Source organism: Thalassophryne amazonica, chromosome 7 (assembly GCF_902500255.1).
Source record: "Thalassophryne amazonica chromosome 7, fThaAma1.1, whole genome shotgun sequence".
NCBI classification, from domain to species: domain Eukaryota; kingdom Metazoa; phylum Chordata; class Actinopteri; order Batrachoidiformes; family Batrachoididae; genus Thalassophryne; species Thalassophryne amazonica.
The window spans coordinates 117,523,447-117,550,092 of NC_047109.1; the positions used below are offsets into that span (position 1 = coordinate 117,523,447).

A 26,646-nucleotide genomic window follows, 5' to 3' on the forward strand; every position below is an offset into this window, starting at 1 on the left:
GCGCTGCGGTGGTTTGAATCATATTTGTCTAATAGATTACAATTTGTTCATGTAAATGGGGAATCTTCTTCACAGACTAAAGTTAATTATGGAGTTCCACAAGGTTCTGTGCTAGGACCAATTTTATTCACTTTATATATGCTTCCCTTAGGCAGTATTATTAGACGGTATTGCTTAAATTTTCATTGTTACGCAGATGATACCCAGCTTTATCTATCCATGAAGCCAGAGGACACACACCAATTAGCTAAACTGCAGGATTGTCTTACAGACATAAAGACATGGATGACCTCTAATTTCCTGCTTTTAAACTCAGATAAAACTGAAGTTATTGTACTTGGCCCCACAAATCTTAGAAACATGGTGTCTAACCAGATCCTTACTCTGGATGGCATTACCCTGACCTCTAGTAATACTGTGAGAAATCTTGGAGTCATTTTTGATCAGGATATGTCATTCAAAGCGCATATTAAACAATATGTAGGACTGCTTTTTTGCATTTACGCAATATCTCTAAAATCAGAAAGGTCTTGTCTCAGAGTGATGCTGAAAAACTAATTCATGCATTTATTTCCTCTAGGCAGGACTATTGTAATTCATTATTATCAGGTTGTCCTAAAAGTTCCCTAAAAAGCCTTCAGTTAATTCAAAATGCTGCAGCTAGAGTACTGACGGGGACTAGAAGGAGAGAGCATATCTCACCTATATTGGCCTCTCTTCATTGGCTTCCTGTTAATTCTAGAATAGAATTTAAAATTCTTCTTCTTACTTATAAGGTTTTGAATAATCAGGTCCCATCTTATCTTAGGACCTCGTAGTACCATATCACCCCAATAGAGCGCTTCGCTCTCAGACTGCAGGCTTACTTGTAGTTCCTAGGGTTTGTAAGAGTAGAATGGGAGGCAGAGCCTTCAGCTTTCAGGCTCCTCTCCTGTGGAACCAGCTCCCAATTCAGATCAGGGAGACAGACACCCTCTCTACTTTTAAGATTAGGCTTAAAACTTTCCTTTTTGCTAAAGCTTATAGTTAGGGCTGGATCAGGTGACCCTGAACCATCCCTTAGTTATGCTGCTATAGACGTAGACTGCTGGGGGGTTCCCATGATGCACTGTTTCTTTCTCTTTTTGCTCTGTATGCACCACTCTGCATTTAATCATTAGTGATCGATCTCTGCTCCCCTCCACAGCATGTCTTTTTCCTGGTTCTCTCCCTCAGCCCCAACCAGTCCCAGCAGAAGACTGCCCCTCCCTGAGCCTGGTTCTGCTGGAGGTTTCTTCCTGTTAAAAGGGAGTTTTTCCTTCCCACTGTCGCCAAGTGCTTGCTCACAGGGGGTCGTTTTGACCGTTGGGGTTTTACATAATTATTGTATGGCCTTGCCTTACAATATAAAGCGCCTTGGGGCAACTGTTTGTTGTGATTTGGCGCTATATAAAAAAAATTGATTGATTGATTGATTGAAGCATCGTGTGTCTGGATCGGGAATTCCACGTTTTGTTAAAACAAGCACAGAATTCCATACACATGCACATGTTGTAAATTGCCAGCTGTTATATTTACAAAGATGACAACTGCAAAAATTCCAACAGGACAGACGGAACTGTGCCGCCAAGGCTTTGAAAACATTTTCATCTCATGTAAATCCAGACCTGAAAGCGTGCTCCCAGCTAGCTTTGCCCGCTTTCTAGCAAGAATCAAGAATCACAGTCGCTGGTCGGCAGCTGCAACAGTCTGGTGGGAGCACGTGGGGAAAATGAGAAGAATCCATTAATAACAAAACTAATTTATTCTGATCTGCTACACAGCGGCAGCAGAATGTTGGTGACATAAGACTGTTGAGCACTTCTTCGCGTTTCCTTTGGTTGTATGCTGTAACGATGATTTTCCTAGTTTAGTGCTAAATCCTTCTCTGACAGGACCCGGAACAAACTGGAAGAAGCAGATGTTTTAACTCGACATTATCCAAACAGCTGCTTGTGGTGAAAGCGGGCATGGCTCCTTCCTCAATCATCCCCCAAGCGGAAGCCTTGGCCCCAGTTGTGACGCCCGCCGCCGCCGGCCCTTCCCCCTGCCTGCTCCTCCTGTGGCGCTCTCCTGCGGGGAGGGGTTCCAAAGCCTGCCACCCCTCCCCTTATGGTGGGGAAAAAGCGATACCTGCAAATGGGAATTGGCACAAACATCCATCAGAATATGTTTAAAATGAGGGACGCCAACAAAATGCCAGTTCCAGCCAGCTATGAAGGTGTTACAGACTTCTACAGCTGTGATGAGAGACTGGATACAGCAGCGTGTCTATTGGTGCTGATCATGACAGAGAGAGACCACAGTAGTGTTCAGAAGAATAGTAGTGCTGTGTCTAAAAAGATTAATCCAGGTTTTGAGTATATTTCTTATTGTTACATGGAAAACAAGGTACCAGTAGATTCTCACAAATCCAACAAGACCAAGCATTCATGATATGCACACTCTGAAGGCTATGAAATTGGGCTATTGGTAAAAAAAACAAAAAAAAAAAACAGAAAAGGGGGTGTTCACAATAATAGTAGCATCTGCTGTTGACGCTACAAACTCAAAACTATTATGTTCAAACTGCTTTTTTAGCAATCCTTTGAATCACTAAACTAGTATTTAGTTGTATAACCACAGTTTTTCATGATTTCTTCACATCTGCGAGGCATTAATTTTGTTGGTTTGGAACCAAGATTTTGCTGGTTTACTAGTGTGCTTGGGGTCATCGTCTTGTTGAAACACCCATTTCAAGGGCATGTCCTCTTCAGCATAAGGCAACATGACCTCTTCAAGTATTTTGACATATCCAAACTGATCCATGATACCTGGTATGCGATATATAGGCCCAACACCATAGTAGGAGAAACATGCCCATATCATGATGCTTGCACCACCATGCTTCACTGTCTTCACTGTGAACTGTGGCTTGAATTCAGAGTTTGGGGGTCGTCTCACAAACTGTCTGTAGCCCTTGGACCCAAAAAGAACAATTTTACTTTCATCAGTCCACAAAATATTCCTCCATTTCTCTTTAGGCCAGTTGATGTGTTCTTTAGCAAATTGTAACCTCTTCTGCACGTCTTTTATTTAACAGAGGGACTTTGCAGGGGATTCTTGCAAATAAATTAGCTTCACACAGGCGTCTAACTGTCACAGCACTTACAGGTAACTCCAGACTGTCTTTGATCATCCTGGAGCTGATCAATGGGTGAGCCTTTGCCATCCTGATTATTCTTCTATCCATTTTGATGGTTGTTTTCTTCCACGTCTCTGGTTTTTTTTTTTTTTTGGTCCATTTTAAAGCATTGGAGATCATTGTAGATGAACAGCCTATAATTTTTTGCACCTGCGTATAAGTTTTCCCCTCTCCAATCAACTTTTTAATCAAACTACACTGTTCTTCTGAACAATGTCTTGAACATCCCATTTTCCTCAGGCTTTCAAAGAGAAAAGCATGTTCAACAGGTGCTGGCTTCATCCTTAAATAGGGGACACCTGATTCACACCTGTTTGTTCCACAAAATTGACGAACTCACTGAATGAATGCCACACTACTATTATTGTCAACACCCCTTTTTCTACTTTTTGTTTTTACTAATAGCCCAATTTTATAGCCTTAAGAGTGTGCATATCATGAATGCTTGGTCTTGTTGGATTTGTGAGAATCTACTGAATCTACTGGTACCTTGTTTCCCATGTAACAATAAGAAATATACTCAAAACCTGGATTAATCTTTTTAGTCACATAGCACTACTATTATTCTGAACACTACTGTACATATTAAACTGGAATACTTGCAAGAATTCAGGTGTGGAGAGCAAGGTACGCCCTCCAGAGTCCATTGGGTATTTATACATGAGGAAGAAGTACAGGTGACCCACCAGGTTCCCTACCAGGTCATCCATCAGACTGAAGAAAAACAAGAGAAAACTGACTAAACTCACAGAAAATGTCAGTACATAAAACAAAACTGCAAGTCGTACATCTTGTCCCCATTCACTACCCCCACTGTCTAAATATTTATGGACCTGTTTAGCATTACAAAAACTACATATTAACCAAACTGCAAATTCAATACTTCCAACAATAACCACTAATTTTTTTTTCTACCAAATTGTGCAGTCCCACCAGTAACTGAACTTTAATAACAAATGCCACAGTCAAGCAACTCAAGTAGCCAAGAAATGTAACATTTAAACATGGAATATAAACAGTCCTTAGAAAAGTGAGTTAAGTGTTACTCACGTGCCCCCAATGATGTAGTTGAAGACCAGAATGACCCAGGGTAGATAACGTGCCTAAGAAGGTGAGAAAGAAATTATTGATAATCATAAGTGAGGAGGTATCAACATCATAGTGTAAATTACATCACATTATGTTTGAGATATTGAAGTATTGCTACCTTGAATCTTGTTCCGAACCAGAAGCTCACGACGGTATCTCTGTGGAGCTGAGCCCAGACGTACAGTACTGACATGATCATGGCAATCATCAGCAGCTGAGGGGGAATTACAAATCTGACAGCTGTTTAGTGTTTCAACAACTTCCTGAAGAGTTCCAGCTCAGGGTTAGTGTCAAAAGTTGAACCAGCCCCTGGATTTGAGCTTGACTTTATGCAAGTACAATAATGTTCCACCATTCTGCGAGTTATCTGTGTGTATTGTCGGGATTAAGTGTAGATTTAGTTTAATCTTAAAAACACCGAGACGGATTCTCACCTGCATGTCCATGATGAGTCCAGTTATCTACAGTCACAGTCAAGGAAGGAATCACAGCTGAACACAGAGACTTCAACCAGCTGTGCACTGGAAGGTAGTTCAAAGCTGGACCCCCAGCTGCTGAACTGCTACTTCTTGCTTCAGTGATGAGTAGGTGGCAGCAAACCACAAACCACATTACATGGTCTCCTGCCACCAGTAGTGCCTACTGCTGGACAGTTTAGGCATGTGCATCCATGCAGTAAGTTCACACTCTGCGTGCACGTACATTGCTTATTTGTAAAAACTCAGACTTAAACTCGAAGTCTTGTACTTTGTGGATGACAAGCTGCATCTGTCCAAAAATACACCATGAATAGTAAAACAATTTGCATATATTTCCAAAATGTGCTACTGCTTCATGCAAACACTGATAACAAGCAGCTGCTAATGAGCTGTTAGTGTACTATATAAAAAAAAAAACTGAGTAAACTGCTTCTTGCAGCCACTGAACAAACAAAAACATCTAGTCTGTGGCTCCATTAATAACTAAATATGGTGCAAGTTTGCCTTGGTAAATACAAGTAATTAAACATTCAAAATGCTTATAATTTGAAAAACATAAGCTTAGCCTAGCTCTCCTGCTCGTACTGTTCCTGTTGTCCCGCATAGTCCAAACAAGTAACATTCTGGGCAATATGAAGATTAAAAATGGTAAATTGACTACTTATATAGTGCTTTTCCATCTGCATCAGAAGCTCAAAGCATTTTACAATGATGCCTCATATTCACCCATTCATACACAGATGTCTGGGTGCTACCATGCAAAGTGCTCACTACACTTTGGGAGCAACTAGAGGATTAAGGACCTCCCATATTGCTTTTTATAAAGTCCCTTCATCTGCTCCCTTGTTTTCACTTGGAGTCACCACAGCAGATCCAAGGTGAATCTACATGTTGATTTGGCAAAGGTTTTAAGCCGGATACCCTTCCTGACGCAACTTCACATTAAATGGAGAAATGTGGTGGGGTTGGGTTTGAACCAGGAACCTTCCACACTGAAACCAAGCACACTATCTACTTGTCCACCACCTCTGCTTTCTATATTCAAGAGCATGGAATTTCAGTATGAGAACCTGATTTATTCATTTCACCTGTTCTCCAAAATACAGCACAACTTCAATCAGAATTGTTTTTTTATTTATTTATTTATTAACAGCAGTTTGCCTCCATGTTAGGGTAAGTTAGGGAAGAAGGGGTGGACAATCAGCCCAGCAGAGCACAGGCTGCAAAAGGACCCATTGCTCCACCACCCAGAATGAAACTACTTAGTTAAACCTTTTGGGACCTTTAATAATACCAGTTTCCTTAACTTCAGTTTCCTAATCTAATCAGGTTCCAAAATAAAGGATCCCAAAAACCTCTGCCTCAATCTACCCCATGCTGGACACTGGCCCAAAAAATGGAGTGGCGTCTCAGGTTCTTCCCCACAAGCTGTACATGTACTGACCTGTTGGAGTCTCATTACCATTAAATGTCTGTTCAACAGGTTGTGACCTGTGAGAGTACAGACCACTGTACTTATTATACTTCCAGGCTGGCCAACTAACTCCCTGGAAAACCTGAGGTTTGGTCCAGCTTAAGCCCCTTTCACACCAGGCCTGCTTCAAGTTGCTTCATGCAGCATCATGACGACGCAGGAATGTCTGCGTCAGGTATGCACAGCAGGAGGGCAGAGAGGAGGTGAGAACGCAGAGGAGGATCTGCAGGCAGTAATAGTTTATCTTTGCCTTTGACCGCGAGCTGTGCACATGGGAACGAACCATCCGTGAGTAAATGTGGAGATGTCTGGAGTTATACTTGATGTGGACATGTCCTGTCTCTGGCAATCAGTCTGTGAGCAGGACGTTTATGGACTTTAAGGGCCCAGTCCCACTGGTGTTTAGGAGGATTTGCGTATGGATTGCACACAAAATTGGCTCATATTCGCTTAACATCCGCAATATCCGTGAAACATACTTGTATGAGTCGGCCGACATCTGCACTGGCCCGCAATTATCTGCAGAGGCACGTTTTTCCGTTACCAGGATTTTTGAGCTGCACAAAATTTTGGCTGCGGATGACATCCGCCTTACATACTCCATACATAATCTATGCACTGTATATTCGCCGTCATCTGTGGTGGAATGTTTGCTTGCCTCTACTGGTGGTTGGCTCTCACTGCGGTATTGTATCACTTCCTGTTCTGGAGCACAGCGGTGTTTTTCTGTATCTGTTAGCTGTTTAATCTGCGCAGTTAGATTGATCTAGTTATCTAGATTACGATTTGTTTCCCAGTGTAATCTTCACGTGCCTTAACTAAAGCACTCCTTCTGCTGAATCACCTCTAAATTATTTACACATTATTCACTTTGCGTGTTTTTAGGAATCCGCTAGCTTAGCGCAGCTACTAGCTCTTAGCCGATTTAGCATGGCGGCTTCTCCTGTCTCTCCCGCACTTTTCTGCTCTGGGTGTGAAATGTTTAGTTATTCCTCGGCCTCCTTTAGCAGTAACGGTACTTGTAATAAGTGTAGCTTATTCGTAGCTTTGGAGGCCAGGCTGGGCGAATTGGAGACTCGGCTCCGCACCGTGGAAAAGTCTACAGCTAGCCAGGCCCCTGTAGTCGGTGCGGACCAAGGTAGCTTAGCCGCCGTTAGTTTCCCTCTGGCAGATCCCGAGCAGCTGGGAAAGCAGGCCGACTGGGTGACTGTGAGGAGGAAGCGTAGTCCTAAACAGAAGCCCCGTGTACACCGCCAACCCGTTCACATCTCTAACCGTTTTTCCCCACTCGACGACACACCCGCCGAGGATCAAACTCTGGTTATTGGCGACTCTGTTTTGCGAAATGTGAAGTTAGCGACACCAGCAACCATAGTCAATTGTCTTCCGGGGGCCAGAGCAGGAGACATTGAAGGAAATTTGAAACTGCTGGCTAAGGCTAAGCGTAAATTTGGTAAGATTGTAATTCACGTCGGCAGTAATGACACCCGGTTACGCCAATCGGAGGTCACTAAAATTAACATTAAATCGGTGTGTAACTTTGCAAAAACAATGTCGGACTCTGTAGTTTTCTCTGGGCCCCTCCCCAATCGGACCGGGAGTGACATGTTTAGCCGCATGTTCTCCTTGAATTGCTGGCTGTCTGAGTGGTGTCCAAAAAATGAGGTGGGCTTCATAGATAATTGGCAAAGCTTCTGGGGAAAACCTGGTCTTGTTAGGAGAGATGGCATCCATCCCACTTTGGATGGAGCAGCTCTCATTTCTAGAAATCTGGCCAATTTTCTTAAATCCTCCAAACCTACTATTCAGGGTTGGGACCAGGAAGCAGAGTTGTAGTCTTACACACCTCTCTGCAGCTTCTCTCCCCCTGCCATCCCCTCATTACCCCATCCCCGTAGAGACGGTGCCTGCTCCCAGACTACCAATAACCAGCAAAAATCTATTTAAGCATAAAAATTCAAAAAGAAAAACTAATATAGCACCTTCTACTGCACCACAGACTAAAACAGTTAAATGTGGTCTATTAAACATTAGGTCTCTCTCTTCTAAGTCCCTGTTGGTAAATGATATAATAATTGATCAACATATTGATTTATTCTGCCTTACAGAAACCTGGTTACAGCAGGATGAATATGTTAGTTTAAATGAGTCAACACCCCCAAGTCACACTAACTGTCAGAATGCTCATAGCACGGGCCGGGGCGGAGGATTAGCAGCAATCTTCCATTCCAGCTTATTAATTAATCAAAAACCCAGACAGAGCTTTAATTCATTTGAAAGCTTGACTCTTAGTCTTGTCCATCCAAATTGGAAGTCCCAAAAACCAGTTTTTTTTTTCTTATTATCTATCGTCCACCTGGTCATTACTGTGAGTTTCTCTGTGAATTTTCAGACCTTTTGTCTGACTTAGTGCTTAGCTCAGATAAGATAATTATAGTGGGCGATTTTAACATCCACACAGATGCTGAGAATGACAGCCTCAACACTGCATTTAATCTATTATTAGACTCTATTGGCTTTGCTCAAAAAGTAAATGAGTCCACCCACCACTTTAATCATATCTTAGATCTTGTTCTGACTTATGGTATGGAAATAGAAGACTTAACAGTATTCCCTGAAAACTCCCTTCTGTCTGATCATTTACTCTGATGGACTACCCAGCAGTGGGGAATAAGTTTCATTACACTAGAAGTCTTTCAGAAAGCGCTGTAACTAGGTTTAAGGATATGATTCCTTCTTTATGTTCTCTAATGCCATATACCAACACAGTGCAGAGTAGCTACCTAAACTCTGTAAGTGAGATAGAGTATCTCGTCAATAGTTTTACATCCTCATTGAAGACAACTTTGGATGCTGTAGCTCCTCTAAAAAAGAGAGCTTTAAATCAGAAGTGCCTGACTCCGTGGTATAACTCACAAACTCGTAGCTTAAAGCAGATAACCCATAAGTTGGAGAGGAAATGGCGTCTCACTAATTTAGAAGATCTTCACTTAGCCTGGAAAAAGAGTCTGTTGCTCTATAAAAAAGCCCTCCGTAAAGCTAGGACATCTTTCTACTCATCACTAATTGAAGAAAATAAGAACAACCCCAGGTTTCTTTTCAGCACTGTAGCCAGGCTGACAAAGAGTCAGAGCTCTATTGAGCTGAGTATTCCATTAACTTTAACTAGTAATGACTTCATGACTTTCTTTGCTAACAAAATTTTAACTATTAGAGAAAAAATTACTCATAACCATCCCAAAGACGTATCGTTATCTTTGGCTGCTTTCAGTGATGCCGGTATTTGGTTAGACTCTTTCTCTCCGATTGTTCTGTCTGAGTTATTTTCATTAGTTACTTCATCCAAACCATCAACATGTTTATTAGACCCCATTCCTACCAGGCTGTTCAAGGAAGCCCTACCATTATTTAATGCTTCGATCTTAAATATGATCAATCTATCTTTGTTAGTTGGCTATGTACCACAGGCTTTTAAGGTGGCAGTAATTAAACCATTACTTAAAAAGCCATCACTTGACCCAGCTATCTTAGCTAATTATAGGCCAATCTCCAACCTTCCTTTTCTCTCAAAAATTCTTGAAAGGGTAGTTGTAAAACAGCTAACTGATCATCTGCAGAGGAATGGTCTATTTGAAGAGTTTCAGTCAGGTTTTAGAATTCATCATAGTACAGAAACAGCATTAGTGAAGGTTACAAATTACCTTCTTATGGCCTCGGACAGTGGACTCATCTCTGTGCTTGTTCTGTTAGACCTCAGTGCTGCTTTTGATACTGTTGACCATAAAATTTTATTACAGAGATTAGAGCATGCCATAGGTATTAAAGGCACTGCAAAGTAAAGTTAATTATGGAGTTCCACAAGGTTCTGTGCTAGGACCAATTTTATTCACTTTATACATGCTTCCCTTAGGCAGTATTATTAGACGGTATTGCTTAAATTTTCATTGTTACGCAGATGATACCCAGCTTTATCTATCCATGAAGCCAGAGGACACACACCAATTAGCTAAACTGCAGGATTGTCTTACAGACATAAAGACATGGATGACCTCTAATTTCCTGCTTTTAAACTCAGATAAAACTGAAGTTATTGTACTTGGCCCCACAAATCTTAGAAACATGGTGTCTAACCAGATCCTTACTCTGGATGGCATTACCCTGACCTCTAGTAATACTGTGAGAAATCTTGGAGTCATTTTTGATCAGGATATGTCATTCAAAGCGCATATTAAACAAATATGTAGGACTGCTTTTTTGCATTTACGCAATATCTCTAAAATCAGAAAGGTCTCGTCTCAGAGTGATGCTGAAAAACTAATTCATGCATTTATTTCCTCTAGGCTGGACTATTGTAATTCATTATTATCAGGTTGTCCTAAAAGTTCCCTAAAAAGCCTTCAGTTAATTCAAAATGCTGCAGCTAGAGTACTGACGGGGACTAGAAGGAGAGAGCATATCTCACCCATATTGGCCTCTCTTCCTTGGCTTCCTGTTAATTCTAGAATAGAATTTAAAATTCTTCTTCTTACTTATAAGGTTTTGAATAATCAGGTCCCATCTTATCTTAGGGACCTCGTAGTACCATATCACCCCAATAGAGCGCTTCGCTCTCAGACTGCAGGCTTACTTGTAGTTCCTAGGGTTTGTAAGAGTAGAATGGGAGGCAGAGCCTTCAGCTTTCAGGCTCCTCTCCTGTGGAACCAGCTCCCAATTCAGATCAGGGAGACAGACACCCTCTCTACTTTTAAGATTAGGCTTAAAACTTTCCTTTTTGCTAAAGCTTATAGTTAGGGCTGGATCAGGTGACCCTGAACCATCCCTTAGTTATGCTGCTATAGACTTAGACTGCTGGGGGGTTCCCATGATGCACTGTTTCTTTCTCTTTTTGCTCTGTATGCACCACTCTGCATTTAATCATTAGTGATTGATCTCTGCTCCCCTCCACAGCATGTCTTTTTCCTGGTTCTCTCCCTCAGCCCCAACCAGTCCCAGCAGAAGACTGCCCCTCCCTGAGTCTGGTTCTGCTGGAGGTTTCTTTCTGTTAAAAGGGAGTTTTTCCTTCCCACTGTAGCCAAGTGCTTGCTCACGGGGGGTCGTTTTGACCGTTGGGGTTTTACATAATTATTGTATGGCCTTGCCTTACAATATAAAGCGCCTTGGGGCAACTGTTTGTTGTGATTTGGCGCTATATAAAAAATTGATTGATTGATTGATCTGCTGATATCCGCAACTGACGGGGATTTGCGGCTTGGCAGCGGACTGGGACAGTGTGTAAAATGGATATTTTGCGCGCCCATTATGTCCACATCACGAACTAAAATAAGTTGTAGTGACTGCATACAGATTGGCCATGAATAAAGCGTTTTAATTATATCTGCTTTGCATTTGATTTGCGGTGGATGCAAGTCAGATGCGCTGTGTTCACAGCTAGACGCCGTTCTTTGTTCTACCAGCTACAACGCGCTTTGCGCTGCACACTGTGTATATAAAATAATTATTTCATGGCGGATTAATCATTTTATTCTGCAAATTGTCTGTTAAAAACGGCTCTAATCACCTCCTGAATCACAGAGGAAGCTGCAGCTGGGCCGTTCGCGTGCGTGCACATGGCTCAGCTGCAGAAAGTATTTTGAGCCGTCTGAAAAGGTAATTATTTGACTTGTTTACATTGTCAAGGCTTGATAAAACAGCTGCATGTTTTTTCCTTCTTGTCTGCAGCTGTTACACTATTTATTCCTATGTTTATAACAGATTTAACTTCTTGTTATAATCGCTGAGACGAGCTGCGCTCTGATGCGATCTGCTGACGTCACCACTCGCCCTGTTCACTGCTTGTTTACTCCAATCAACTTGTCCAAGTCCAGCAAATGCTCCAAAGGCTGTACTGTTGGTGTGAATAGTGATGCTGAAAGGATCGAGTGTGTTTCATTTATGACCACAATGCAGATGCCGTGCACACGCAACACGTGCGCGATGCATCATAATACACCCGTAATACTGCTGTGATAATCACAATGCGTCTGATCCATTTCCTCACTACATGCATTATACAACCGTGATTGTTCATCATATATTCGCTATATATTGTTAATATATCCGTAATTCATACTGGCACATGTCGTTTTTGGCCATTTTCGTTGCGGACGACAACGAATGCCCGTAATTTGTATACTCAATTCATGCGCAATTAATCCTCTCCGCAGTGGGACAGGGCCCTAACACAGTGATGCTGAAAAACTAATTCATGCATTTATTTCCTCTAGGCTGGACTATTGTAATTCATTATTATCAGGTTGTCCTAAAAGTTCCCTAAAAAGCCTTCAGTTAATTCAAAATGCTGCAGCTAGAGTACTGACGGGGACTAGAAGGAGAGAGCATATCTCACCCATATTGGCCTCTCTTCCTTGGCTTCCTGTTAATTCTAGAATAGAATTTAAAATTCTTCTTCTTACTTATAAGGTTTTGAATAATCAGGTCCCATCTTATCTTAGGGACCTCGTAGTACCATATCACCCCAATAGAGCGCTTCGCTCTCAGACTGCAGGCTTACTTGTAGTTCCTAGGGTTTGTAAGAGTAGAATGGGAGGCAGAGCCTTCAGCTTTCAGGCTCCTCTCCTGTGGAACCAGCTCCCAATTCAGATCAGGGAGACAGACACCCTCTCTACTTTTAAGATTAGGCTTAAAACTTTCCTTTTTGCTAAAGCTTATAGTTAGGGCTGGATCAGGTGACCCTGAACCATCCCTTAGTTATGCTGCTATAGACGTAGACTGCTGGGGGGTTCCCATGATGCATTGTTTCTTTCTCTTTTTGCTCTGTATGCACCACTCTGCATTTAATCATTAGTGATCGATCTCTGCTCCCCTCCACAGCATGTCTTTTTCCTGGTTCTCTCCCTCAGCCCCAACCAGTCCCAGCAGAAGACTGCCCCTCCCTGAGCCTGGTTCTGCTGGAGGTTTCTTCCTGTTAAAAGGGAGTTTTTCCTTCCCACTGTAGCCAAGTGCTTGCTCACAGGGGGTCGTTTTGACCGTTGGGGTTTTACATAATTATTGTATGGCCTTGCCTTGCAATATAAAGCGCCTTGGGGCAACTGTTTGTTGTGATTTGGCGCTATATAAAAAAATTGATTGATTGATTGATGAGAGAGTTTGAGGAGAGAGCGAGGAACTGCCTGCAGCCAGCCAGTTTTTTTTTTCTTTTAATTGTTCACACGTGTGCGCGTGTGAACGAATCGTCCGTGAGTGGACTAGGGATGTCCAGAGAATTTAAGAGTGAGTAGCTGCAGCAGCAGCCAGGCTGAGTATTTCTTTTTCTGTGCTCTTTGAGCGTGTAGTTTCACTGCATTGTGTACACAATATAAAAACAATCCTGTGTAATTTATACTTCGGGAACAATGGAACACAGCAAGAATCATAAAGTGGCATCGGGTAATGTTGTGTTGTGAGGGTGTGGCTTCCAGTCATGTTGAGTACCGTTGCTTTACCCTGATTTGCGCTGAAACCACTTCCTTTCTGCATTCTGTGCTCGATGCAGAATTAATTAAACATGTTTAATTTTAGGAGTCTGATTCACTTCATACTTTGCGTCCCTCGCACTGTTGTGGCGTTGAGCTACACCGTCTCGGCACTGGGTTGCATGCACGTGGCGTCAACATAATGACGCAACTTGAAGTGGGCCCGATGTGAAAGGGGCTTTAATGCCGCAATTCTGCTACCTACTGTTCCAAAGTGTGAATCACAGCACATCTTTCAGATATTTATATAGGAACAGCTTGTGAATTGTGTTGACTGCGAGTATCGTGCAATACAGCATTTTTTCCCCCAAAAAATAGAGTAATTACTTATCAATCAATCAATTTCAATCAATTTTATTTATATAGCGCCAAATCACAACAAACAGTTGCCCCAAGGCGCCTTATATTGTAAGGCAAGGCCATACAATAATTATGTAAAAACCCCAACGGTCAAAACGACCCCCTGTGAGCAAGCACTTGGCGACAGTGGGAAGGAAAAACTCCCTTTTAACAGGAAGAAACCTCCAGGGGACCAGGCTCAGGGAGGGGCAGTCTTCTGCTGGGACTGGTTGGGGCTGAGGGAGAGAACCAGGAAAAAGACATGCTGTGGAGGGGAGCAGAGATCAATCACTAATGATTAAATGCAGAGTGGTGCATACAGAGCAAAAAGAGAAAGAAACACTCAGTGCATCATGGGAACCCCCCAGCAGTCTAAGTCTATAGCAGTATAACTAAGGGATGGTTCAGGGTCACCTGATCCAGCCCTAACTATAAGCTTTAGCAAAAAGGAAAGTTTTAAGCCTAATCTTAAAAGTAGAGAGGGTGTCTGTCTCCCTGATCTGAACTGGGAGCTGGATCATTAAACACTTTGGGATTTCCATGATTGTCCAAACATAACTTGTAATTTGCCTTTTTTTATGCAATCTGATTTGTGGGTGATTCTTAGACTACGGGCACTTATTATGTCCTCTGATCATATTGTATGAAAAACAGAAAAAAGTTATCTTTACAATGAAAGTGTGTTAAGAAATTTGTTCTAGTAGTCTATGATGACTTTTTCACCTTTTTTCAGCATCATTATATGCAAATATTGCCATTTTGTGCTTGTCCCACACCCAGACATTTGATCTTCAATGATAAAAATGAATGGTACTTTTTATTTTTTCTTCATTTTTTTTTAATGTTTTAAAATATCTCTGAATAAAATATCAGTAAAATAATCAAAACATAATTGGGGTATTCAATGTCATACAACTGTTGTGATTTTTTTTAAACAAAATGTAGTTGTCCCACACTATTGCCGTAACTTCCACCACAACACTGTAATGTCCCTTTAAACAGTTTGTATGAAAGATTGTTTGGGCAGTTTCTATGGAGACAAACAGTGACATCAGAGCACATGTATATAGCGCCAAATCACAACAAACAGTTGCCCCAAGGCGCTTTATATTGTAAGGCAATGTTGTGGTGGAAATTACATTTACAAGGCCAATAGTGCCCGTAGTTAAAGAATCACCCATGTATGTTGAATTTAACTAACAAGCTAGAAAAACAAAAAAACTCATCTGATCTGTATTAAATCAAAGTTTCATTTCACTGAGTTGAACTGAAGTGGTGTCATATAATGACACAGTGTTCAGATGTGGGCTGGCTGCTAATACTGAATGTGACCTAGATTAGGTTTGTCTGCTCTGCAGGGTTCCTTTGACACAGCACAGGGCCACTGACTGTCACAGTGCTGCAGAGAGAGAGGTGAGGTTTCATATATGAGACATGCAAACAGGGCAGCAGAGAGCTGCAGACCAAACATGGATGAGCGGGACTGAAATCACAGATTATTAAGACACACTATCCCCATTTTACAACCCCAATTCCAATGAAGTTGGGACATTGTGTGAAATATAAATAAAACCAGAATACAATGATTTGCAAATCATCTTCAACCTATATTCAATTGAATACACCACAAAGACAAGATATTTAATGTTCAAACTGATAAACTTTGTTGTTTTTGTGCAAATATTTGCTCATTTTGAAATGGATGCCTGCAACACGTTTCAAAAAAGTTGGGACAGGGCAACTTGTTGAATGCTCAAAGAACACCTATTTGGGAACAGGTGAGTGTCATGATTGGGTATAAAGGAAGCATGCTCGGGTATAAAGGAGCCTCAGTCGTTCGCAAGCAAAGATGGGGCGAGGATCTCACTTTGTGAACAACTGCGTGAAAAAATAGTCCAACAGTTTAAGAACAATATTTCTCAACGTTCAACTGCAAGGAATTTAGGGATTCCATCATCTACAACCTCTGGCAAAAATTATGGAATCACCGGCCTCGGAGGATGTTCATTCAGTTGTTTAATTTTGTAGAAAAAAAGCAGATCACAGACATGACACAAAACTAAAGTCATTTCAAATGGCAACTTTCTGGCTTTAAGAAACACTATAAGAAATCAGGAAAAATAATTGTGGCAGTCAGTAACGGTTACTTTTTTAGACCAAGCAGAGGGAAAAAAATATGGAATCACTCAATTCTGAGGAATAAATTATGGAATCACCCTGTAAATTTTCATCCCCAAAACTAACACCTGCATCAAATCAGATCTGCTCGTTAGTCTGCATCTAAAAAGGAGTGATCACACCTTGGAGAGCTGTTACACCAAGTGGACTGACATGAATCAATCAAGCAATCAACTTTTTTCTTGTATAGCGCCAAATCACAACAAACAGTTGCCCCAAGGCGCTCCACATTGCAAGGCAAGGCCATACAATAATTATGAAACACAGTCTACGTCTAAAGCAATATAACCAAGGGATGGTCCAGGGTCACCCGATCCAGCCCTAACTATAAGCCTTAGCGAAAATGAAAGTTTTAAGCCTAATCTTAAAAGTAGAGAGGGTATCTGTCTCCCTGATCTGAATTGGGAGCTGGTTCCACAGGAGAGGAGCCTGAAAGCTGAAGGCTCTGCCTCCCATTCTACTCTTACAAACCCTAGGAACTACAAGTAAGCCCGCAGTCTGAGAGCGAAGCGCTCTAATGGGGTAATATGGTACTACGAGGTCCCTAAGATAAGATGGGACCTGATTATTCAAAACCTTATAAGTAAGAAGAAGAATTTTAAATTCTATTCTAGCATTAACAGGAAGCCAATGAAGGGAGGCCAACACGGGTGAGATATGCTCTCTCCTGCTAGTCCCCGTCAGTACTCTAGCTGCAGCATTCTGAACCAACTGAAGGCTTTTTAGGGAACTTTTAGGACAACCTGATAATAATGAATTACAATAGTCCAGCCTAGAGGAAACAAATGCATGAATTAGTTTTTCAGCATCACTCTGAGACAAGACCTTTCTGATTTTAGAGATATTGCGTAAATGCAAAAAGGCAGTCCTACATATTTGTTTAATATGCGCTTTGAATGACATATCCTGATCAAAAATAACTCCAAGATTTCTCACAGTATTACTAGAGATCAGGGAAATGCCATCCAGAGTAACGATCTGGTTAGACACCATGCTTCTAAGATTTGTGGGGCCAAGTACAATAACTTCAGTTTTATCTGAGTTTAAAAGCAGGAAATTAGAGGTCATCCATGTCTTTATGTCTGTAAGACAATCCTGCAGTTTAGCTAATTGGTGCGTATCCTCTGGCTTCATGGATAGATAAAGCTGGGTATCATCTGCGTAACAATGAAAATTTAAGCAATACCGTCTAATAATACTGCCCAAGGGAAGCATGTATAAAGTGAATAAAATTGGTCCTAGCACAGAACCTTGTGGAACTCCATAATTAACTTTAGTCTGTGAAGAAGATTCCCCATTTACATGAACAAACTGTAATCTATTAGACAAATATGATTCAAACCACCGCAGCGCAATGCCTTTAATACCTATGACATTGGTATAGGTAGCCATGAATTGGAGCCATGAATCATGGCTCCAACATGAGAGATGTCAATTGAAACAAAGGAGAGGAATATCAAACTCTTAAAAGAGGGTAAATCATCACGCAATGTTGCAAAAGATGTTGGTTGTTCACAGTCAGCTGTGTCTAAACTCTGGACCAAATACAAACAACATGGGAAGGTTGTTAAAGGCAAACATACTGGTAGACCAAGGAAGACATGAAAGCATCAAGACAGAAAACTTACAGCAATATGTCTCAAAAATCGAAAATGTACAACAAAACAAATGAGGAACGAATGGGAGGAAACTGGAGTCAACGTCTGTGACCGAACTGTAAGAAACCGCCTAAAGGAAATGGGATTTACATACAGAAAAGCTAAACGAAAGCCATCATTAACACCTAAACAGAAAAAAAAAAACAAGGTTACAATGGGCTAAGGAAAAGCAATCGTGGACTGTGGATGACTGGATGAAAGTCATATTCAGTGATGAATCTCGAATCTGCATTGGGCAAGGTGATGATGCTGGAACTTTTGTTTGGTGCCCTTCCAATGAGATTTGTAAAGATGACTGCCTGAAGAGAACATGTAAATTTCCACAGTCATTGATGATATGGGGCTGCATGTCAGGTAAAGGCACTGGGGAGATGGCTGTCATTACATCATCAATAAATGCACAAGTTTACGTTGATATTTTGGACACTTTTCTTATCCCATCAATTGAAAGGATGTTTGGGGATGATGAAATCATTTTTCAAGATGATAATGCATCTTGCCATAGAGCAAAAACTGTGAAAACATTCCTTGCAAAAAGACACAGGGTCAATGTCATGGCCTGCAAATAGTCCGGATCTTAATCCAATTGAAAATCTTTGGTGGAAGTTGAAGAAAATGGTCCATGACAAGGCTCCAACCTGCAAAGCTGATCTGGCAACAGCAATCAGAGAAAGTTGGAGCCAGATTGATGAAGAGTACTGTTTGTCACTCATTAAGTCCATGCCTCAGAGACTGCAAGCTGTTATAAAAGCCAGAGGTGGTGCAACAAAATACTAGTGATGTGTTGGAGCGTTCTTTTGTTTTTTTCCTCAGAATTGAGTGATTCCATATTTTTTCCCTCTGCTTGGTCTACAAAAGTAACCGTTACTGACTGCCACAATTTTTTTCCCCTGATTTTTTTTATAGTGTTTCTTAAAGCCAGAAAGTTGCCATTTGAAATGACTTTAGTTTTGTGTCATGTCTGTGATCTGCTTTTTTTCTACAAAATTAAACAACTGACTGAACATCCTCCGAGGCCGGTGATTCCATAATTTTTGGCAGGAGTTGTATAATCAGAAGATTCAGAGAATCTGGACAACTTTACACGTAAGCAGCAAGGCCAAAAACCAACATCAAATGCCCGTGACCTTTGATCCCTCAGGCGGCACTGCATTAAAAACTGACATCATTGTGTAAAGGATCTTACCGCGTGGGCTCAGGAACACTTCAGAAAACCATTGTCAGTTAACGTAGTTCTTCACTACATCTACAAGTGCAAGTTAAAACTCTACCATGCAAAGCGAAAGCCAGACATCAACAAAATCCAGAAACACCACCTCCTTTTCTGGGCCCGAGGTCATTTGAAATGGACAGACGCAAAGTGGAAAAGTGTGCTGTGGTCTAATGAGTCCACATTTCAAATTGTTTTTGGAAATCATGGACGTCGTGTCCTCTGGACAAAAGAGGAAAAAGACCATCCAGATTGTTACCAGTGCAAAGTTCAAAAGCCAGCATCTGTGATGGTATGGGGGTGTGTTAGTGCACATGGCATGGACAACTTACACATCTGTGATGGCACCATCAATGCTGAAAGGTACATCCAGGTTTTGGAGCAACACATGCTGCCATCCAAGCAAATCAGTTTGAACATTAAATATCTTGTCTTCGTGGTGTATTCAATTAAATATAGGTTGAAGAGGATTTGAAAATCATTGTATTCCATTTTTATTTACATTTTACACAAACATCCAACTTCATTGGAATTGGGGTTATAGATAAAAGCTTCATGCAGCTAGTCAGAGGATACAACGATGCAGAGCCAGTTGAAGAACAGCATGAAGATGTAATCTGCTGGTCTGCCTTCAAAGACACCTGGTAAACAAAATGAAACAAGAAGAAGATGATGGTTAGCACTGACTGAAGCCACACAGAGCCGAGGTTTGAAGATGCATAAAGTCTCACCTGTCTCCAACCTGGTGGAGTAGTGGTAGAGGAAATACAGGTTGACCAGGTAGAGAAAACCAGTGCCAGGACCCACCGGGAAATACAGAGTAGAAGTGATCGGTCTCCAGAGCTGGAATGAAGAGAGACATTAATGAGTAATTATTTCAGTTTTGGTTTGGTGTTCACATCACAAGTCTTCATCAGGATATGACGGAATAATTCTGATGTTCTTATTTGAAGGTCATGTCAAAACAAAATAAAAAAAAAATAAAAAAAGACTACACACGTCGCATTCTCCTTTGGTATATGGAACATTTGCTGTATCCCTTGCAGTCTTGGACATCTTGCAATAATGAGTCCACCCCTTTATCTCAAAACTGCCCATCTTAATGTTGCAAAATCAAGATAATTTTGAAAGTCAAGGTCAATAATTTGGAACAGATTCTTGATTCCCATCCCTAAATACGCTGTTGCAAACTGCTAATGTAATAAAAAAGTACAAATACTTAAGAATCTCATTTCATTATCAATCTTTCATCATGCACAACTCAAGGCCACCTCAAAGGTGAGGTGATCAAAGTGCTTTACAGCCAAACAAAATAATACAAATTAAAACAGCACTATCATAAACAAGCCAAAAGTCAGCCTGTACAAGTAAGCAGGTATACAAAATGAATGGATCTTTCATTTGTTACTGCAGTTTGTCATTTAGTGTATAAGAAAAATAACACACCAGCAACAAAAAATAGTTTTCACCAGTCTTGAAACATATTTTACACAAAAAATAAACTATCCACTGCACTGAAAATGTCAGGAAGCCTGATTTTTGTGGATGTTACATCTCTGTTTTTGACATACACTCAACAAAAATATAAACGCAACACTTTTGGTTTTGCTCCCATTTTGTATGAGATGAACTCAAAGATCTAAAACTTTTTCCACATACACAATATCACCATTTCCCTCAAATATTGTTCACAAACCAGTCTAAATCTGTGATAGTGAGCACTTCTCCTTTGCTGAGATAATCCATCCCACCTCACAGGTGTGCCATATCAAGATGCTGATTAGTGCACAGGTGTGCCTTAGACAGCCCACAATAAAAGGCCACTCTGAAAGGTGCAGTTTTATCACACAGCACAATGCCACAGATGTCGCAAGATTTGAGGGAGCGTGCAATTGGCATGCTGACAGCAGGAATGTCAACCAGAGCTGTTGCTCGTGTATTGAATGTTCATTTCTCTACCATAAGCCGTCTCCAAAGGCGTTTCAGAGAATTGGGCAGTATATGCAACCAGCCTCACAACAGCAGACCACGTGTAACCACACCAGCCCAGGACCTCCACATCCAGCATGTTCACCTCCAAGATCGTCTGAGACCAGCCACTCGGACAGCTGCTGAAACTGCACAAACTGTCAGAAACCGTCTCAGGGAAGCTCATCTGCATGCTCGTCGTCCTCATCGGGGTCTCGACCTGACTCCAGTTCCTCGTCGTAACCGACTTGAGTGGGCAAATGCTCACATTCGCTGGCGTTTGGCACGTTGGAGAGGTGTTCTCTTCACGGATGAGTCCCGGTTCACACTGTTCAGGGCAGATGGCAGACAGCGTGTGTGGCGTCGTGTGGGTGAGCGGTTTTCTGATGTCAATGTTGTGGATCGAGTGGCCCATGGTGGCGGTGGGGTTATGGTATGGGCAGGCGTCTGTTATGGACGAAGAACACAGGTGCATTTTATTGATGGCATTTTGAATGCACAGAGATACCGTGACGAGATCCTGAGGCCCATTGTTGTGCCATACATCCAAGAACATCACCTCATGTTGCAGCAGGATAATGCACGGCCCCATGTTGCAAGGATCTGTACACAATTCTTGGAAGCTGAAAATGTCCCAGTTCTTGCATGGCCGGCATACTCACCGGACATGTCACCCATTGAGCATGTTTGGGATGCTCTGGACCGGTGTATACGACAGCGTGTACCAGTTCCTGCCAATATCCAGCAACTTCGCACAGCCATTGAAGAGGAGTGGACCAACATTCCACAGGCCACAATTGACAACCTGATCAACTCTATGCGAAGGAGATGTGTTGCACTGCATGAGGCAAATGGTGGTCACACCAGATACTGACTGGTATCCCCCCACAATAAAACAAAACTGCACCTTTCAGAGTGGCCTTTTATTGTGGGCAGTCTAAGGCACACCTGTGCACTAATCATGGTGTCTAATCAGCATCTTGATATGGCACACCTGTGAGGTGGGATGGATTATCTCAGCAAAGGAGAAGTGCTCACTATCACAGATTTAGACTGGTTTGTGAACAATATTTGAGGGAAATGGTGATATTGTGTATGTGGAAAAAGTTTTAGATCTTTGAGTTCATCTCATACAAAATGGGAGCAAAACCAAAAGTGTTGCGTTTATATTTTTGTTGAGTGTACAAATCACAGAACAGTCCAAACTAGTAAAGTAGTAAAAAGAAAAACGACTTATCGTACAGAAAATGGTAGTTAGAAAAAGTTATTTTTGTTTCAATTTCCTCTAAATATCTGACTCATTCATATCTCCTCTATTGTAACTAAACTGTTGGAGGTAAAAATTGTATTTATTTTTACACAAGTAAGTAATATATTACGTGTAGTGTGCCTTTATTGAGAGAGTGGCGTCAACTCAGAACATGGCACCATTTTGGTTCCAACTGCGCTGAGCTACTTACTGAATGAACCATTTATGTTTTCAACATTTTTTTAAATCATTTAACCACACACAGCAACACATCCAGGTACAGGTGCTATCAAAATAAATATAAAAATAGTTCAGCTATCAAATTAACATAAATTACAATTTATGATGATTTATTTAATTCATTTAAAGCCTGATTTACACTTCTGCAACTCTGTAACTCTGTGTCATTCAATGACGTGTGACAGTTTTAAAGATCTCCATCTCTGGATTATGCTTTATTTTGGAATAATTTGACCCCCAAAAAGGTTTTCTTTCTACAATCATCAACTCCAAATCAAAGGTAAGCTGTACAATTTCCTCTTTTAGTGACTTCATGCTGTAAATGTGTGGACCTTTTTAATCCATTTATCAGAATGCTCACTGTAAAAGCTATTATAATATGCTGGCAGACGAAGGACTGAAAACAGAAAAGTGTCAAATCACAGCCTTTTGCACCTGATTTAACAGCTGCACATCAGGCTTCAGGTCCGAGTCAAAAAAAAAAAAAAAAAAGTCCAAAAAAATAAAGTTTGTCTTTTAAATCAGGGAAATATCTCCGGTCCCACTTTCCTCAAATCAGCGAGTGTCAGAGCTGAACTGTAATTTGTACCTCTGCACGTCCAGACTGCTCTGGGTTTTAATGGAACTACATTGCGATCCGATGCGAGCGACATGTATGTAAGGGATTAGTTACAGTCAGGAGGTGCTGAACATCTAACATCCTGAATCGGGACCTGCGCCTCATTTAATGACCGGGTCAAAATTTCCTATGAAATTTTTTTCTGCCAAATGTATTTGATCTATTATCAAAATGTAATCAGTGTGTACACTGCAAAAACTATTATAATATGATGGCAGACGAAGCAGTGAAAGCAGAAACGTGTCAAATGACAGCCTTTTGTGTCGATTTAACAGGTGCACATCAGGCTGTGGCTCCAAGTCTGAGCACGGTGTGAAAAAAATAAATGAAGTGGCTATTCACACGGCCGCCATGTCCATAACTCATTTGGCTATTCATGCAGCAAGACTCTGGTGGTAAAACTTGGAACTACTCGTATAAACAAACATACTGCATTAAATGAGAGTTATAGGGTCGGCCTTTTGCCACTAGAGTCTTGCCGTGCGAATACTGAAATGAGTTATGGACATGGCCAAATAAATTTTAAAAAAATCATCAAAATTGAAAAATATTATAAGACATCTTGAATGCAGTATGTTTGTTTATACAAGTAGCGCCAAGTTTTGCCACCAGAGTCTTGCCGTGCGAATATACGTACCAGAGTCTTGCCATGCGAATAGCCAAATGAGAGTTATGGAAATGGCCGCCATGCAAATACCCACAGCCAAAAATAAACAGTCAGGCTTTTAATCACAGAAATGACTCCGGTCCCGCATGCGAGGAGTTTAATGGAAATACACTGCAATTGGACGGGACATTTTAACCGATGTGAGAGAAAATCTGTTGTACAAAATCCATTATGTACGGTGTTTATTACATGGAAAACAGTACAAAAACTTTGGGACTTTTTTTGTCTGGTGACTGCGAATATCTGGTTTAAATAATGACGTTTTAGGTTGGCTTCCATCCCACATGGCTTACTTTATTTTCCCAAATAGAATAGAATGCTTTTATTATTATACACAAGGTACAACGAAATTAAAAGACAACTCCCATAGTGCAAAGGTGTAAAAAGTAAATATAAAAATACAACAATATATGCATGTATTTACAAAGGAGCCAGTGGGTGTATATAAACAGAAGTCTGTACTATTCATTGCATTCACCTTTATAAAAAATAAATGCAATGAATAGTGCAGACTGTAGGCTAATGTGCATTCAATACTTGTATTGCACTTAGGTAGAACATGTTGTTGAGTCGGGTGGCATGGTGACTTAGTGGTTAGCACTGTTGCCTCACAGCAAGAAGGTCATGGGTTCAATTCCTTTGGCCTTTCTGTGTGGAGTTTGCATGTTCTCCCCGTGTTTGCGTGGGTTTCCTCCGGGTGCTCCGGTTTCCTCCCACATCCAAAGACATGCGGGTTAGGTGCGTGTGGGTGTGTCTGTGTTTGTTTGTCTGTTTGTGGCCCTGCGACAGACTGGCGTCCTGTCCTGGGTGTACCCCGCCTCACACCCTATGACTGCTGGGATAGGCTCCAGCAACCCGCGATCTTTAATTGGACTAAGCGGTAGAAGATGAATGAATGAATGAATGAATGAATGTTGTTGAGTCTGGATGTGCGGGCCTTGATGGACCGGTACCTCTTTCCTGAGGGCAGCAGTGAGAACAGGCTGTGCCCGGGGTGTGAACCATCGAAGCTGATGCTTCTGGCCCTGCGCAGACATCTGGTGTTATAGATGTCTGACAGAGAGGACAGCTGCGCTCCTATGATGCTCTGTGCTCACTTCCTGACTCTCTCCAGAGCCTTCTTGTCAACCTGAGAGCAGCTCCTGTACCATACCAAGATGTTGTTGGTGAGGACGCTCTCTACAGAACACCTATAGAAGGACAGCAGCAGTTCCTGGGACAGGTTGACTTTCCTGGGACAGGTTGACAGTGACCTTAAAAAGTACAGGGGTGATTCTTAGACTACGGGCACTTATATGTCCTTTGATCATATTGTATGAAAAACAGAAAAAAGGGGAAATTTCACACTTTTATAGTTATCTTTACAATGAAAGTGTGTTAAGAAATTTGTTCTAGTAGTCTATGATGACTTTACACCTTTTTTCAGCATCATTATATGCAAATATTGCCGTTTTGTGCTTGTCCCACACCCAGACTTTTGATCTTCAATGATAAAAATGAATGGTAAAGAAACATTTTTTCTAATGTTTTAAAATATCTCTGAATAAAATATCAGTAAAATAATCAAAACATAATTGGGGTATTCAATGTCATACAACTGTTGTGATTTTTTTTAAACAAAATGTAGTTGTCCCACACTATTGCCGTAATTTCCACCACAACACTGTAATGTCCCTTTAAACAGTTTGTATGAAAGATTGTTTGGGTAGTTTCTATGAAGATAAACAGTGACATCAGAGCACATGTATATAGCGCCAAATCACAACAAACAGTTGCCCCAAGGCTCTTTATATTGTAAAGCAATGGTGTGGTGGAAATTACATTTACAAGGCCAATAGTGCCCGTAGTTAAAGAATCACCCACGTACGCTGCTGTGCCTTTTTCACAAGGGCATTGGTGCTGGTGCCCCATGTAAGGTCCTGAGAAATGTATGTTCCCAGGAACTTGAAGTCACTGACCCTCTCTACGGTGTGTTTCTTCTATTCGGATCTGAAGGGAATCTGTACATCTTGAAGCCCTTGTTGTATCTATTTGTGCATCCAAATGCACAACAACCTGACATTTTCAGCGAATAAATTAAACAATAGCTGGATTTACATGCAGAGATTAACGGCCAACGCTATTTTGAACCCAAGATGACACCATAAGTCACGTGACCGATGTTTTTCGACTCATGTCGCCATTCTCTCAATTTAGGCACACTAATTATGTGTATATGTTTTGTGATTTATTATTATCTTGTATAACGCATTAATTGATATTTCATCTTTATTTTTTTCTACTATGTGATAAAACAAAAATCGAGCAATGCGGCTCATCTGATTGGCTGATTCACGTCCGGCTCTGCTGACACCCAATCAGATGTCTCTACGTGACACCGGGCCTGTTAGCCTGCTGCTAACAGACCGTTTTTAAAACAACATCACCAACAAACAGCTCGTGAACACGTACCTGAAATCTACGAAAGAAGTATTCCGGCCAGAGTATGAGGTGTCTGGGGTTAATCAGTCCAAATCTCCCAATCAGCGGAACAGCCACCGAACCAGCGAACCAGAAACGGGTGATAAAAGGGACGCTTCGAAACCAGTCTCCGAACTCTGACATTTTCACACAGAATAACAGCAAAATATACAGTCCGTGAAAACGAATACAAACAAACAAGTTGCGACTTTTCGCCACAAAGTTCACATGACGTGGCTAAAAACAAATAGCTACGTCCAGCTTCGGCTCCGTTCTTCTTCTGTCAAGTTTATTAGCAGTTTA

The 26,646-nt window shown here is 41.3% G+C and overlaps 1 protein-coding gene across 1 annotated transcript; it reads right to left on the bottom strand.

Annotated features, from left to right (window-relative positions):
- Nucleotides 1-1,530: 1,530 nt before the first annotated feature.
- derl1 (derlin 1) lies at nt 1,531-26,632 on the bottom strand. Its single transcript, XM_034175407.1, has 8 exons — nt 26,335-26,632; nt 19,872-19,983; nt 19,717-19,781; nt 4,726-4,752; nt 4,410-4,505; nt 4,253-4,305; nt 3,806-3,916; nt 1,531-2,151 (listed from the first exon to the last, which is right to left on the bottom strand). The coding sequence occupies exons 1-8, from the start codon at nt 26,485-26,487 to the stop codon at nt 2,001-2,003; spliced, it is 768 nt and encodes a 255-aa protein (XP_034031298.1). The 5' UTR covers nt 26,488-26,632; the 3' UTR covers nt 1,531-2,000.
- Between the last annotated feature and the right edge of the window lie 14 nt (nt 26,633-26,646).